The 13,524-nt window shown below is 44.4% G+C and overlaps 1 protein-coding gene across 1 annotated transcript in view; it reads left to right on the forward strand.

The window, feature by feature from the left end:
• tbcd (tubulin folding cofactor D) overlaps positions 1-13,524 on the forward strand; it is a 400,428-nt gene that overhangs the window by 298,643 nt on the left and 88,261 nt on the right. The window contains exons 28-29 of the mRNA XM_070857568.1: positions 9,841-9,932; positions 10,692-10,832. Of these exons, the coding sequence (XP_070713669.1) occupies positions 9,841-9,932; positions 10,692-10,832 (233 nt within the window). The remainder of the gene's footprint in view (positions 1-9,840; positions 9,933-10,691; positions 10,833-13,524) is intronic.

Here is a 13,524-nt window from a genome sequence, read left to right on the forward strand (position 1 = left end):
ACCTCTTATTATAAGACTCCGTCCCCTGGTTCTGGACTTCCCCAACATCGGGAACATTCTTCCCGCATCTAACCTGTCCCGTCCCGTCAGAATCTTATACGTTTCTATGAGATCCCCTCTCATCCTTCTAAACTCCAGTGTATAAAGGCCCAGTTGATCCAGTCTCTCCTCATATGTCAGTCCAGCCATCCCTGGAATCAGTCTGGTGAATCTTCACTGCACTCCCTCAATAGCAAGAATGTCCTTCCTCAGATTAGGAAACCAAAACTAAACACAATATTCTAGGTGAGGCCTCAATTGCAGTAAGACCTCCCTGCTCCTATACTCAAATCCCCTAGCTATGAAGGCCAATATGCCATTTGCCGCCTTCACCGCCTGCTGTACCTGCATGCCAACTTCCAATGACTGATGAACCATGACAACCAGGTCTCGTTGCACTCCCCTTTTCCTAATCTGCCACCAATCAGATAATACTCTGCCCTCGTGTTTCTGCCACCAATGCGGATAACCTCACATTATCCACATTATGGGAACCTATGCAGGGAGGCAGAGGGAAATAAAAGAGAGACAGATGCAAAAGATAGAAACGAGAATAGTAAAAGTGGAGGGCAGAGAATCCCAAGGCAAAAAACAAAAAGGGCCACATTACAGCAAAATTCTAAAGGGACAAGGTGTGTTAAAAAGACAAGCCTGAAGGCTCTGTGTCTTAATGCAAGGAGTATCTGGAATAAGGTTGATTAATTTAAATGTGCAAATAGATGTTAACAGATATGATGTGATTGGGATGACAGAGACATGGCTCCAGGATGATCAGAGCTGGGAACTCAACATCCAAGGGTATTCAACATTCAGGAAAGATAGAATAAAAGGAAACGGAGGTGGGGTAGCATTGCTGGTTAAAGAGGAGATTAATGCAATAGTTAGGAAGGACATTAGCTTGGATGATGTGGAATCTATATGGGTAGAGCTGCAGAACACCAAAGGGCAAAAGACGTTAGTGGGAGTTGCGTACAGACCTCCAAACAGTAGTAGTGATGTTGGGGAGGGCATCAAACTGGAAATTAGGGGTGCATGCAATAAAGGTGCAGCAGTTATCATGGGTGACTTTAATATGCATATAGATTGGGCTAACCAAACTGGAAGCAATACGGTGGAGGAGGATTTCCTGGAGTGCATAAGGGATGGTTTTTTAGACCAATATGTTGAGGAACTAACGAGGGGGAAGGCCATCTTAGACTGGGTGTTGTGTAATGAGAGAGGATTAATTAGCAATCTCGTTGTGCGAGGCCCCTTTGGGGAAGAGTGACCATAATATGGTGGAATTCTACATTAGGATGGAGAATGAAACAGTTAATTCAGAGACCATGATCCAGAACTTAAAGAATGGTAACTTTGAAGGAATGAGGCGTGACTTGGCTAGGATAGATTGGCAAATGATACTTAAGGGGTTGACAGTGGATTGGCAATGGAAGACATTTAGAGACCGCATGAATGAACTACAACAATTGTATATCCTTGTCTGGCGTAAAAATAAAAAAGGGAAGGTGACTCAACCGTGGCTATTAAGGGAAATCAGGGATAGTATTAAAGTCAAGGAAGTGGCATACAAATTGGCCAGAAATAGCAGCGAACCCGGGGACTGGGAGAAATTTAGAAGTCAGCAGAGGAGGACAAAGGGTTTGATTAGGGCAGGGAAAATAGAGTACGAGAGGAAGCTTGCAGGGAACATTAAACGGGACTGCAAAAGCTTCTATAGATATGTAAAGAGGAAAAGGTTAGTAAAGACAAACATAGGTCCCCTGCAGTCAGAATCAGGGGAAGTCATAATGGGGAACAAAGAAATGGCAGACCAATTGAACAAGTACTTTGGTTTAGTATTCACTAAGGAGGACACAAACAACCTTCCGGATATAAAAGGGGTCAGAGGGTCTAGTAAGAAGGAGGAACTGAGGGAAATCCTTATTAGTCAGGAAATTGTGTTGAGGAAATTGATGGGTTTGAATCCTAGGGCCCTGATGGTCTGCATCCCAGAGTACTTAGAAATAACGGATGCATTGACAGTCATTTTCCAACATTCCATAGACTTTGGATCAGTTCCTATGGAGTGGAGGATAGCCAATGTAACCCCATTTTTTAAAAAAGGAGGGAGAGAGAAAACAGGGAATTATAGACCGGTCAGCCTGACATCAGTAGTGGGTAAAATGATGGAATCAATTATTAAGGATGTCATAGCAGCGCATTTGGAAAGAGGTGACATGATAGATCCAAGTCAGCATGGATTTGTGAAAGGGAAATCATGCTTGACAAATCTTCTGGAATTTTTTGAGGATGTTTCCAGTAGAGTGGACAAGGGAGAACCAGTTGATGTGGTGTATTTGGACTTTCAGAAGGCTTTTGACAAGGTCCCATACAAGAGATGAATGTGCAAAGTTAAAGCACATGGAATTGGGGATAGTGTGTTGACGTGGATTGAGAACTGATTGGCAGACAGGAAGCAAAGAGTAGGAGTAAATGGGTTCTTTTCAGAATGGCAGGCAGTGACTAGTGGGGTACCGCAAGGTTCTGTGCTGGGGCCCCAGCTGTTTACATTGTACATTAATGATTTAGACGAGGGGATTAAATGCAGTATCTCCAAATTTGCGTATGACACTAAGTTGGGTGGCAGTGTGAGCTGCGAGGAGGATGCTATGAGGCTGCAGAGTGACTTGGATAGGTTAGGTGAGTGGGCAAATGCATGGCAGATGAAGTATAATGTGGATAAATGTGAGGTTATCCACTTTGGTGGTAAAAACAGAGACAGACTATTATCTGAATGGTGACAGATTAGGAAAAGGGGAGGTGCAACGAGACCTGGGTGTCATGGTACATCAGTCATTGAAGGTTGGCATGCAGGTACAGCAGGCGGTTAAGAAAGCAAATGACATTTTGGCCTTCATAGCGAGGGGATTTGAGTACAGGGGCAGTGAGGTATTACTACAGTTGTACAGGGCCTTGGTGAGGCCACACCTGGAGTATTGTGTACAGTTTTGGACTCCTAACTTGAGGAAGGACATTCTTGCTATTGAGGGAGTGCAGCGAAGGTTCACCAGACCGATTCCCGGGATGGCGGGACTGAATATCAAGAAAGACTGGATGAACTGGGCTTGTATTCACTGGAGTTCAGAAGAATGAGAGGGGATCTCATAGAAACATTTTAAATTCTGACGGGTTTAGACAGGTTAGATGCAAGAATAATGTTCCAATGTTGGGGAAGTCCAGAACCAGGGGTCACAGTCTAAGGAAGGGGTAAGCCATTTAGGACCGAGATGAGGAGAAACTTCTTCACCCGGTGAACCTGTGGAATTCTCTACCACAGAAAGTTGTTGAGGCCAATTCACTAAATATATTCAAAAAGGAGTTAGATGTAGTCCTTACTATTAGGGGGATCAAGGGGTATGGCGAGAAAGCAAGAATGGGGTACTGAAGTTGCATGTTCAGCCATGAACTCATTGAATGGCAGTGCAGGCTCGAAGGGCCGAATGGCCTACTCCCGCACCTATTTTCTATGTATCTATGTATCTATACTTCATCTGCCATGCATTTGCCCACTCACTCAACCTGTCCAAATCACCCTGCAGCCTCTTAGCCTCCTCCTCACAGCTCACACCACGACCCAGTTTAGTGTCATCTGCAAACTTGGAGATATTACACTCAATTCCTTTATCCAAATCATTAATGTATAACATAAAGAGCTGAGGTCCCAGCACTGAGCCCTGTGGCACTCCACTAGTCACTGCCTCCCATTCCGAAAAGGACCCGTTTATCCCGACTTTCTGCTTCCAGTCTGCCAACCAATTCTCTATCCACGCCAGTACATTACCCCCAATACCATGTGCTTTGATTTTGCACACCAATCTCTTATGTGGGACCTTGTCACATGCCTTTTGAAAGTCCAAATACACCACATCCACTGTTTCTCCCTTGTCCACTCTACTAGTTACATCCTCAAAAAATTCCAGAAGATTTGTCAAGCATGATTTCCCTTTCACAAATCCATGTTGACTTGGACTGATCCTGTCACTGCTCTCCAAATACGCTGTTATTTTATCCTTAATAATTGATTCCAACATTTTCCCCACTACTGATGTCAGACTAACCGGTCTATAATTACCAGTTTTCTCTCTCCCTCCTTTTTTTAAAAGTGGTGTTACATTTGCTACCCTCCAGTCCATAGGAACTGATCCAGAGTCGATAGACTGCTGGAAAATGATCACCAATGCATCCACTATTTCTAGGGCCATCTCCTTAAGTACTCTGGGATGCAGACAATCAAGTCCCGGGGATTTATCGGCCTTCAATCCCATCAATTTCCCGCCTAATAAGAATATCCTTCAGTTCCTCCTTCTCACGAGACCCTTGGTCCCCTAGTACATCCGGAAGGTTATTTGTGTCTTCCTTCGTGAAGACAGAACCGAAGTATTGGTTCAATTGGTCTGCCATTTCATTGTTCCCCATTATTAATTCACCTGAATCTGACTACGTTCGTCTTCACTAATCTTTTTCTCTTCACATATCTATAGAAGCTTTTGCAGTCAGTTTTTATGTTCCCGGCAAGCTTCCTCTTGTACTCTATTTTCCCTCTCCTAATTAAACCCTTTGTCCTTCTCTGCTGAATTCTAAATTTCTCCCAGTCCTCAGGTTTGCTGCTTTTTCTGGCCAATTCATATGCCTCTTCCTTGGATCTAACACTATCCTTAATTTCCCTTGTTAGCCACGGTTGAGCCATCTTCCCTGTTTTATTTTTACTCCAGACAGGGATGTACAATTGTTGAAGTTCATCCATGTGATCTATAAATGTTTGCCATTGCCTATCCACCGTCAACCCTTTAAGTAACATTTGCCAGTCTATTCTAGCCAATTCACGCCTCATGCCGTCGAAGTTAGTTAAGTTTAGGACCCTAGTTTCTGAATTAACTGTGTCACTCTCCATCTTAATGAAGAATTCTACCATATTATGGTCACTCTTCCCCAAGGGGCCTCGCACAACAAGATTGCTAATTAGTCCCTTCTCGTTACACATCACCCAGTCTAGGATGGCCAGCTCTCTAGTTGGTTCCTCGACATATTGGTCAAGAAAACCATCCCCAATGCTCTTCAGGAAATCCTCCTCCACTGCATTGCTACCAGTTTGGTTAGCCTAATCTATAAGTAAATTAAAGTCGCCCATGATAACCTTTATTGCACACATCCCTTATTTCTTGTTTGATGCTGTCCCCAACCTCACTACTACTGTTTGGTGGCCTGTACACAACTCCCACCAGCATTTTCTGCCCTTTGGTATTCCGCAGCTCCGATTCCACATCATCCAAGCCAATGTCTTTCCATACTATTGCATTAATTTCCTCTTTAACCAGCAACGCCACCCCGCCTCCTTTTCCTCTCTGTCTATCCTTTCTAAATGTTGAATACCCCTGGATGTTGAGTTCCCAGCCTTGGTCACCCTGGAGCCATGTCTCTGTGATGCCAATTAACTGCTATCTGCGCAGTTAATTCGTCCACCTTATTCCGAATACTCATCTCATTGAGGCACAGAGCCTTCAGGCTTGTATTTTTAACACACCTTGCCTCTTTAAAAAGATTAGTAAAGACAAACGCAGCTCCCTTGCAGTCGGATTCAGGTGAATTTATAAGGGGGAACAATGAAATGGCAGACCAATTGAACCAATACTTCGGTTCTGTCTTCACAAAGGAAGATACAAATAACCTTCCGAATGTAGTAGGGGACAGTGGGTCTTGTGAGAATGAGGAACTGAAAGATATCCTTATTAGGCAGGAAATTGTGTTTGGGAAATTGATGGGATTAAAGGCCGATAAATCCCCAGGTCCTGATAGTCTGCATCCCAGAGTACTTAAGGAAGTGGCCCTAGAAACAGTGGATGCATTGGTGATCATTTTCCAACAATCTGTCGACTCTGGATCAGTTCCTATGGACTGGAGAGTAGCTAATGTAACTCCACTTTTTAAAAAAGGAGGGAGAGAGAAAGCGGGTAATTATAGACTGGTTAGCCTGACATCAGTAGTGGGGAAAATGTTGGAATCAATCATTAAGGATGAAATAGCAGCCCATTTGGAAAGCAGTGACCAGATCGGACCGAGTCAGCATGGATTTATGAAAGGGAAATCATGCTTGACGAATCTTCTGGAATTTTTTGAGGATGTAACTAATAGAGTGGACAAGGGAGAACCAGTGGATGTGGTTTATTTGGACTTTCAAAAGGCTTTTGACAAGGTCCCACACAAGAGATTGGTGTGCAAAATCAAAGCGCATGGTATTGGGGGTAATTTACTGACATGGATAGAGAACTGGTTGGCAGACAGGAAGCAGAGAGTCGGGATAAACTGGTCCTTTTCAGAATGGCAGGCAGTTACTAGTGGGGTGCCGCAGGGCTCAGTGCTGGGACCCCAGCTTTTTACAATATACATTAACGATTTGGATGAAGGAGTAGAGTGTAATATCTCCAAGTTTGCGGATGACACTAAACTGGGTGGCGGTGTGAGCTGTGAGGAGGACGCTATGAGGCTGCAGGGTGACTTGGACAGATTAGGTGAGTGGGCAAATACATGGCAGATGCAGTATAATGTGGATAAATGTGAGGTTATACATTTTGGGGGCAAAAACACGAAGGCAGAATATTATCTGAATGGCGGCAGACTTGAAAAAGGGGAGGTGCAACGAGACCTGGGTGTCATGGTTCATCAGTCACTGAAAGTGGGCACGGCACGCAGGTACAGCAGGCAGTAAAGAAGGCAAATGCTATGTTGGCCTTCATAACTAGGGGATTTGAATATAGGAGCAGGGAGATCTTGTGCAGTTGTACAGGGCCTTGGTGAGGCCTCACCTGGAATATTGTGTTCAGTTTTGGTCTCCTAGTCTGAGGAAGGACGTTCTTGCTATTGAGGGAGTGCGGCGAAGGTTCACCAGACTGATTCCAGGGATGGCTGGGCTGTCATATGAGGAGAGACTGGATCAACTGGGCCTTTATTCACTGAAGTTTAGAAGGATGAGAGGGGATCTCATAGAAACATATAAGATCCTGACGGGACTGGACAGGTTAGATACGGGAAGAATGTTCTCGATGTTGGGGAAGTCCAGAACCAGGGGACATAGTCTTAGGATAAGGGGTAGGCCATTTAAGGACAGAGATGAGGAGAAACTTCTTCACTCAGAGAGTTGTTGGCCTGTGGCATTCTCTGCCGCAGAGAGTTGTTGATGCCAGTTCATTGGATATATTCAAGAGGGAGTTAGATATGGCCTTTACGGTTAAGGGGATCAAGGGGTATGGAGAGAAATCAGGACAGGGGTACTGAAGGAATGATCAGCCATGATCTTATTGAATGGCGGTGCAGGCTCAAAGGGCCGAATGGCCTACTCCTGCACCTATTTTCTATGTTTCTATGTTTAGAATTTTGCTGTAATGTGGCCCTTTTTGTTTTTTGCCTTGGGTTTCTCTGCCCTCCACTTTTACTATTCGCCTTTCAATCTTTTGCCTCTGTCTTCCTCTTGTTTCCCTCTGCCTCCCTGCATAGGTTCCCATCCCCCTGCCATATTAGTTTAACTCCTCCCCCACAGCACTAGCAAACACTCCCCCTAGGATATTGGTTCCGGTCCTGCCCAGATGCAGACCGTCCGGTGCATACTGGTCTCACCTCCCCCAGAACCGGTTCCAATGCCCCAGGAATTTGAATCCCTCCCTTCTGCACCACTGCTCAAGCCACGTATTCATCTGAGCTATCCTGTGATTCCTACTCTGACTAGCACATGGCACTGGTTGCAATCCTGAGACTAGTACTTTTGAGGTCCTACTTTTTAATTTAGCTCCTAGCTCCCTAAATTCGTCTCCTAGGACCTCATCCCGTTTTTTACCTATATCGTTGGTACCTATGTGCACCACGACAACTGGCTGTTCACCCTCCCTTTTCAGAATGTCCTGCACCCGGTCTGAGACATCCTTGACCCTTGCACCAGGGAGGCAACATATCATCCTGGAGTCTCGGTTGCGGCCGCAGAAACGCCTATCTATTCCTCTTACAATTGAATCCTCTATCACTATAGCTCTCCGACTCTTTTCCCTGCCCTCCTGTGCAGCAGAGCCACCCACGGTGTTATGAACTTGGCTGCTGCTGCCCTCCCTGGATGAGTCATCCCCCTCAACAGTACCCAAAGCGGTGTATCTGTTTTGCAGGGGGATGACCGCAGGGGACCCCTGCACTACCTTCCTTGCACTGCTCTTCCTGTTGGTCACTCATGTGTACCCTTTACCTGCGGTGAGACCAACTCACTAAACGTGCTATTCACGTCATTCTCAGCATCGTGCATGCTCCAGAGTGAATCCACCCGCAGCTCCAGTGCTGCAATGCGGTTCGTTAGGAGCTGGAGACAGATACACTTCCCGCACACGTAGTCGTCTGGGACACCGGAAGCGTCCCTGACTTCCCACATGGTACAGGAGGAGCATAATATGTGTCTGAGTTGTCCTGCCATGACTTAACCCTTAGATAAACTTAATTTGGCAACAACAAGGCTAAAGGTTACTTACTGATCAAGAAGGACAAAGAGAAGCTACTTACCAATCACCAGCCAATCACTTACCCCCTTGGCTGTGACGTCACCTTTTGATTTCTTTCTACTTCTTTATTGCCTTCTCCCTGCAGCTGCACAAGCACGCTTTTTGTAGGCCTCTCCGACTCCAGACTCGCACCTCAGCGACGCACCTCCCGACTTCTGATCTCGCGGCCTTTATAGGCCTCTCCGACCCCGGACTCTCGCCTCAGTGACTCACCTCCCGACTTCTGATCTCGCAGCCTTTATAGGCCTCTCCGACCCCGGACTCTCGCCTCAGCAACGCACCTCCCGACTTCTGATCTAAAAAGTGGCTGCAGCCAAATGTGGCTTCGGAGCATCTTTGATTGACTTGTGAAGCTCCTGCCAATTCCTTCCTTCTTTACCCATTATGAAGAGAAACCAGCTACAGAAAACAATGGAACATATTTTACGTTCAAATTGTGAACATCAGAAAGCGCTCTCGAGCAAAAAGAATGTATGTACCGTGGGTACTGGTAGTCCTGACTTACAGGATATTAGTTGTGGGTTTGCGCTCCAGGGCTGTCTGTCCTTAGAAGTCGTCTGCTTAAAACCAGTTTTGTTAGTTGTTAGCAAACCCTCTAAAGGAAGCTTCTGAAGTTTTCTTCCCAATTCTATCACAATCCTCTATCTTTAAAAAAAACTTGCGCTACTGACCAGACAATGCCACAGGCAACTTGCCAAAGACAAGAAAGAATGTTCATCATTCATCACAAAATGTATAATTTGGCTGATCAAATTCACCATCTGTGAATCTCAGATTTTTTTGAGTGTACTCAATGCTAAATCTTACAATTTTTCAGTCTGTGCTTTCAACAGAACTGGAAAGCAAGCGTTGTTAAATTTAGAAATCACCATATTCTCACTAAAATGAATATTATTGCTAATTTTACTGCTAACATAGTCACACACATGTAATGAATTGTAATAGTGAATTGTGTCATTTAATTTAACTAGTTCAGAGTCCCATTGCTCATTATCAGGAGTCTGCTTCAGTTCTTTAATTGTTCTCATTACCAGTAATGAAGTATTCTAATTTTTAAAACAAAGTTGCCTGTTTGGTATATCTCTTTGATGATGATGTCTTATATAGTTTTTTATATTTATATGAACAATCATATTAATTTTACTGCAACACAATAGTACTTGCACAGTTGTGACTGTTTCCTAACTTATATTTGGATATTTCCCACAACTCATCATCTTTTGGCTTGTTGCAGGTATTAGAAGGATTGCAGAGAGTCACCTGGATGACAGTGAAAGCTGCCACCTTTGCAGAAGCGAGAAGGGATGCACTGAAGGCCATTGCTCAGTATGGAATATTATGATTTACTCAAACCAGTGTACTAAATTACAATGTATTTTCAGAGGCTAACTGCTGAGTCACACACTCAAATTGCTTAATGCGGATGGGTGGATGAAAGTAAACGATTAAAATAATTTATTATTTTGATAAGATTGGAGGCCCATTTTAATTTTGGAAGCATGATAACATTTTATAAAGATCATTGGCAGCTTAATGAAATAATTTAACTGAAAAATGTATTCTTCAACATTTTTGTTGCTTACTTTATGCATCCCAGACAATAATTTTAATACTTGTTCCATTATGAAATGCAAAGTAAGTGGGATGGCTCATTCATTAGAAGTGATCAGTCAATTTATTTTTGATCTACAACTTCAGAAAAAGCAATGCTTAATTGCTTTCAAAACAAGTACAAAATATTTTAGGTCAGTTTCTAAAAATGACATTCCTATTTAAGCACACCAAGAGGAATGAAGAGTTGATTTGTAGTACCACTTATCTACACTACTATGGGGAAGAAAAAATAGAGGGAGAGCTATGTCTAGCCTGAAGCTATTGACCTTCTGGTGCCCACCTCAAAGCAGCATGGGGATCTGGTTGGTCCTGGGTGGTAGATGGGCCAGAGAACTAGGGAATGGAGGAAGAAAAAAATTGAAAAATATCAAATAGTACTCTTTAGTGTCCAAACAAAATGCAACTCATTGTTAAATTGAACTTTTAATTCTAATGTTATTTTCTGATATTTCCCCCAATGTTTTGACCTAGAGTCTGTAAGACAGTGGGCGTGAACGAAGATGGACCGTGTGATCAGGTCATCTGTCGAAGTAATGTGTCCCAGATCTATGATACCCTGTTAGATTGTATGAATGACTATACTACGGACAGTCGAGGGGATATTGGAGCCTGGTATGTATAAAATGTTGTAACATTATCCATACCTGCTTAAATTGTACTTTCAAACAGGAACTCACATTGCTCTATTTGTTGCATTATCGTGCAAACAGTATATGGTGTCTGATTTCACTTCTTACAAAATCAACAAAAACTTTCAAAAAAAAATATTCCCCAAGATAATAAGTATACTATTGTGATGAAACATCCCCTGTGTGCTAAAACGAGCCATTTGTTAAGCAGCTACTGAGGCACTTAACAAGTTCAAATTTGCCAAAATGCAAGTGTGCATTGCACATGCCTCTTTCTTTAATGCTGAATGACTCTTTGATTGGAAGTTCGATGAATCCACGAGGCCTGGATGTGCTCGGCCTTGTATTTGCAGGCCTTCAGTATTGTGTAAATAAAATTGTAGCTGATTTTAAAATTCTGGGTGTGCTCCATGCTATTTATGTTATATGGCTGATAACCATCTCCTAAATATGCATCGATTCCTAGAATAGGTGAGTAATTAAACTTAGAGGACGAGTTTGAATCAGATGGCTCAACACGAGGGATGTGGTAAGAATGCACGATTTCACAAATTTGTGCCTGTAAGATAGAAGTGCTTCTCTCTCCATGGATAGGTGTTGTGTGGCACTACCACCATGCTAAATGGGATAGATTCAGAACAGATCTAGCAGCTCAAAACTGGGCATCCATGAAGCGCTGTGGGCCATCAGCAACAGCAGAATTGTATTCCACCACAATCTGTAACCTCGTGACCCGGCACATCCCTCACTCTTCATCACCCAGGGGATCAATCCTGGTTCAATGAAGACTGTAGAAGAGCACCCAGGTGCAGCACCAGGCGTACCTAAAAATGAGTAGCCAACCTGGGGACAACTGCAACACAGCAACACATGCATGCTAAAAAGCAGAATCAGCATGCCATCCCACAATCAACGGATCAGATCAAACCTCTGCAGTCTTGCCACATCCAGTCATGAATGGCGGTGAACCATTAAATAACTAACGGGAGGAGAAGGCTCCATGAATATCTCCATCCGCAATGATGGCAGAGCCCAGCACGAGAGTGCAAAAGACAAGGCTGAAGCATTTGCAATCATCTTCAGCCAGAAGTGCCAAGTGGATGATCTATATCGGCATCCTCCAGAGGTCCCCACCATTACAGAAGCCAGTCTTCAGCCAATTTGATTCACTCCACGTGATATCAAGAAATGGCTGAACGCGCTGGATACAGCAAAGGCTATGGGCCCCGACAACATCTCAGCTGTCGTGCTGAAGACTTGTGCTCCAGAACTAGCTGCGCCACTAGCCAAGCTGTTCCAGTACAGCTACAACACTGGCATCTATCCGACAATGTGGAAAACTGCCCAGGTGTCTCCTATCTACAAAAAGCAGGATAAATTTAATCCAGTCAGTTATCACCCCATCAGTTTACTCTCATCTGTAAAGTGATATAAGGTGTCGTCGACAGTGCTCTCAAGCGGTACTTACTCACCAATAACCTGCTCACCAATGCCCAGTTTGGGTTCCACCAGGACCATTCAGCTCCAGACCTCATTACAGCCTTGGTCCAAACATGGACAAAAGAACTGAATTCCAGAGATGAGGTGAGAGTGACTGTTCTTGACATCAAGGCAGCATTTGACTAAGTGTGGCATCAAGGAACCCTAGTCAATGGGAATCAGGGGAAAACTCTCCACTGGCTGGAGTCATACCTAGCACAAAGGAAGATGGTTGTGGTGGTTGCAGGCCAATCATCACAGCCCCAGGACATCGCTGCAGGAGTTCCTCAGGGCAGTGTACTAGTCCAAACCATCTTCAGCTGCTTCATCAATGACCTTCCCTCCATCACGAGGTCAGAAGTAGAGATATTCGCTGATGATTGCACAGTGTTCAGTGCCATTCGCAACTCCTCAGATAATGAAGCAGTCCATGCCCACATACAACAAGATCTGGACGACATTCAGGCTTGGGCTGATAAGTGGCAAGTAACATTCATGCCACACAAGTGCCAGGCAATGACTATCTTCAACAAGCAAAAGTCTAACCACCGCCCCTTGACATTCAACAGCATTACCATCGCTGAATCCCCCACCATCAACATCCTGGGGGTCACCATTGATCCGAAACTTAACTGGATCAGCTACATAAATACTGTGGCAACAAGAGCAGGTCAGAGGCTGGGTATTCTGCGGCGAGTGTCTCACCACCTGACTCTCCAAAGCCTTTCCATCATCTACAAGGGACAAGTCAGGAGTGTGATGGAATACTATCCATTTGTCTGGATGAGTGCCACTCCAACACTTAAGAAGCTCAACACCATCCAGGAGAAAACAGCCCGCTTGATTGGCATCCCATCCACCACTTTAATTATTCATTCCCTCCGCCACCGGCCTACCGTGGCTGCAGTGTGTACCATTTACAAGATGCAATGCAACAACTCGCCAAGGGTTCTTTGGCAGCACTTCAAACCTGCAATCTTTACCACCTAGAAGGACAAGGGCAGCAGGCGCATGGGAACACCACCACCTCCACATTCCCCTCCAAGTCACACACCAATCTGACTTGGAAGTATATCGCCATTCCTTCATTACCGCTGAGTCAAAATCCTGGAACACCTTCCCTAATAGCACTGTTACCACTGTGTGGAATCTTCACCACACGGACCGCAGCGGTTCAAGAAGGCGGCTTGCCACCA

This window comes from Pristiophorus japonicus, chromosome 16 (assembly GCF_044704955.1).
Source record: "Pristiophorus japonicus isolate sPriJap1 chromosome 16, sPriJap1.hap1, whole genome shotgun sequence".
Taxonomy (NCBI): domain Eukaryota; kingdom Metazoa; phylum Chordata; class Chondrichthyes; family Pristiophoridae; genus Pristiophorus; species Pristiophorus japonicus.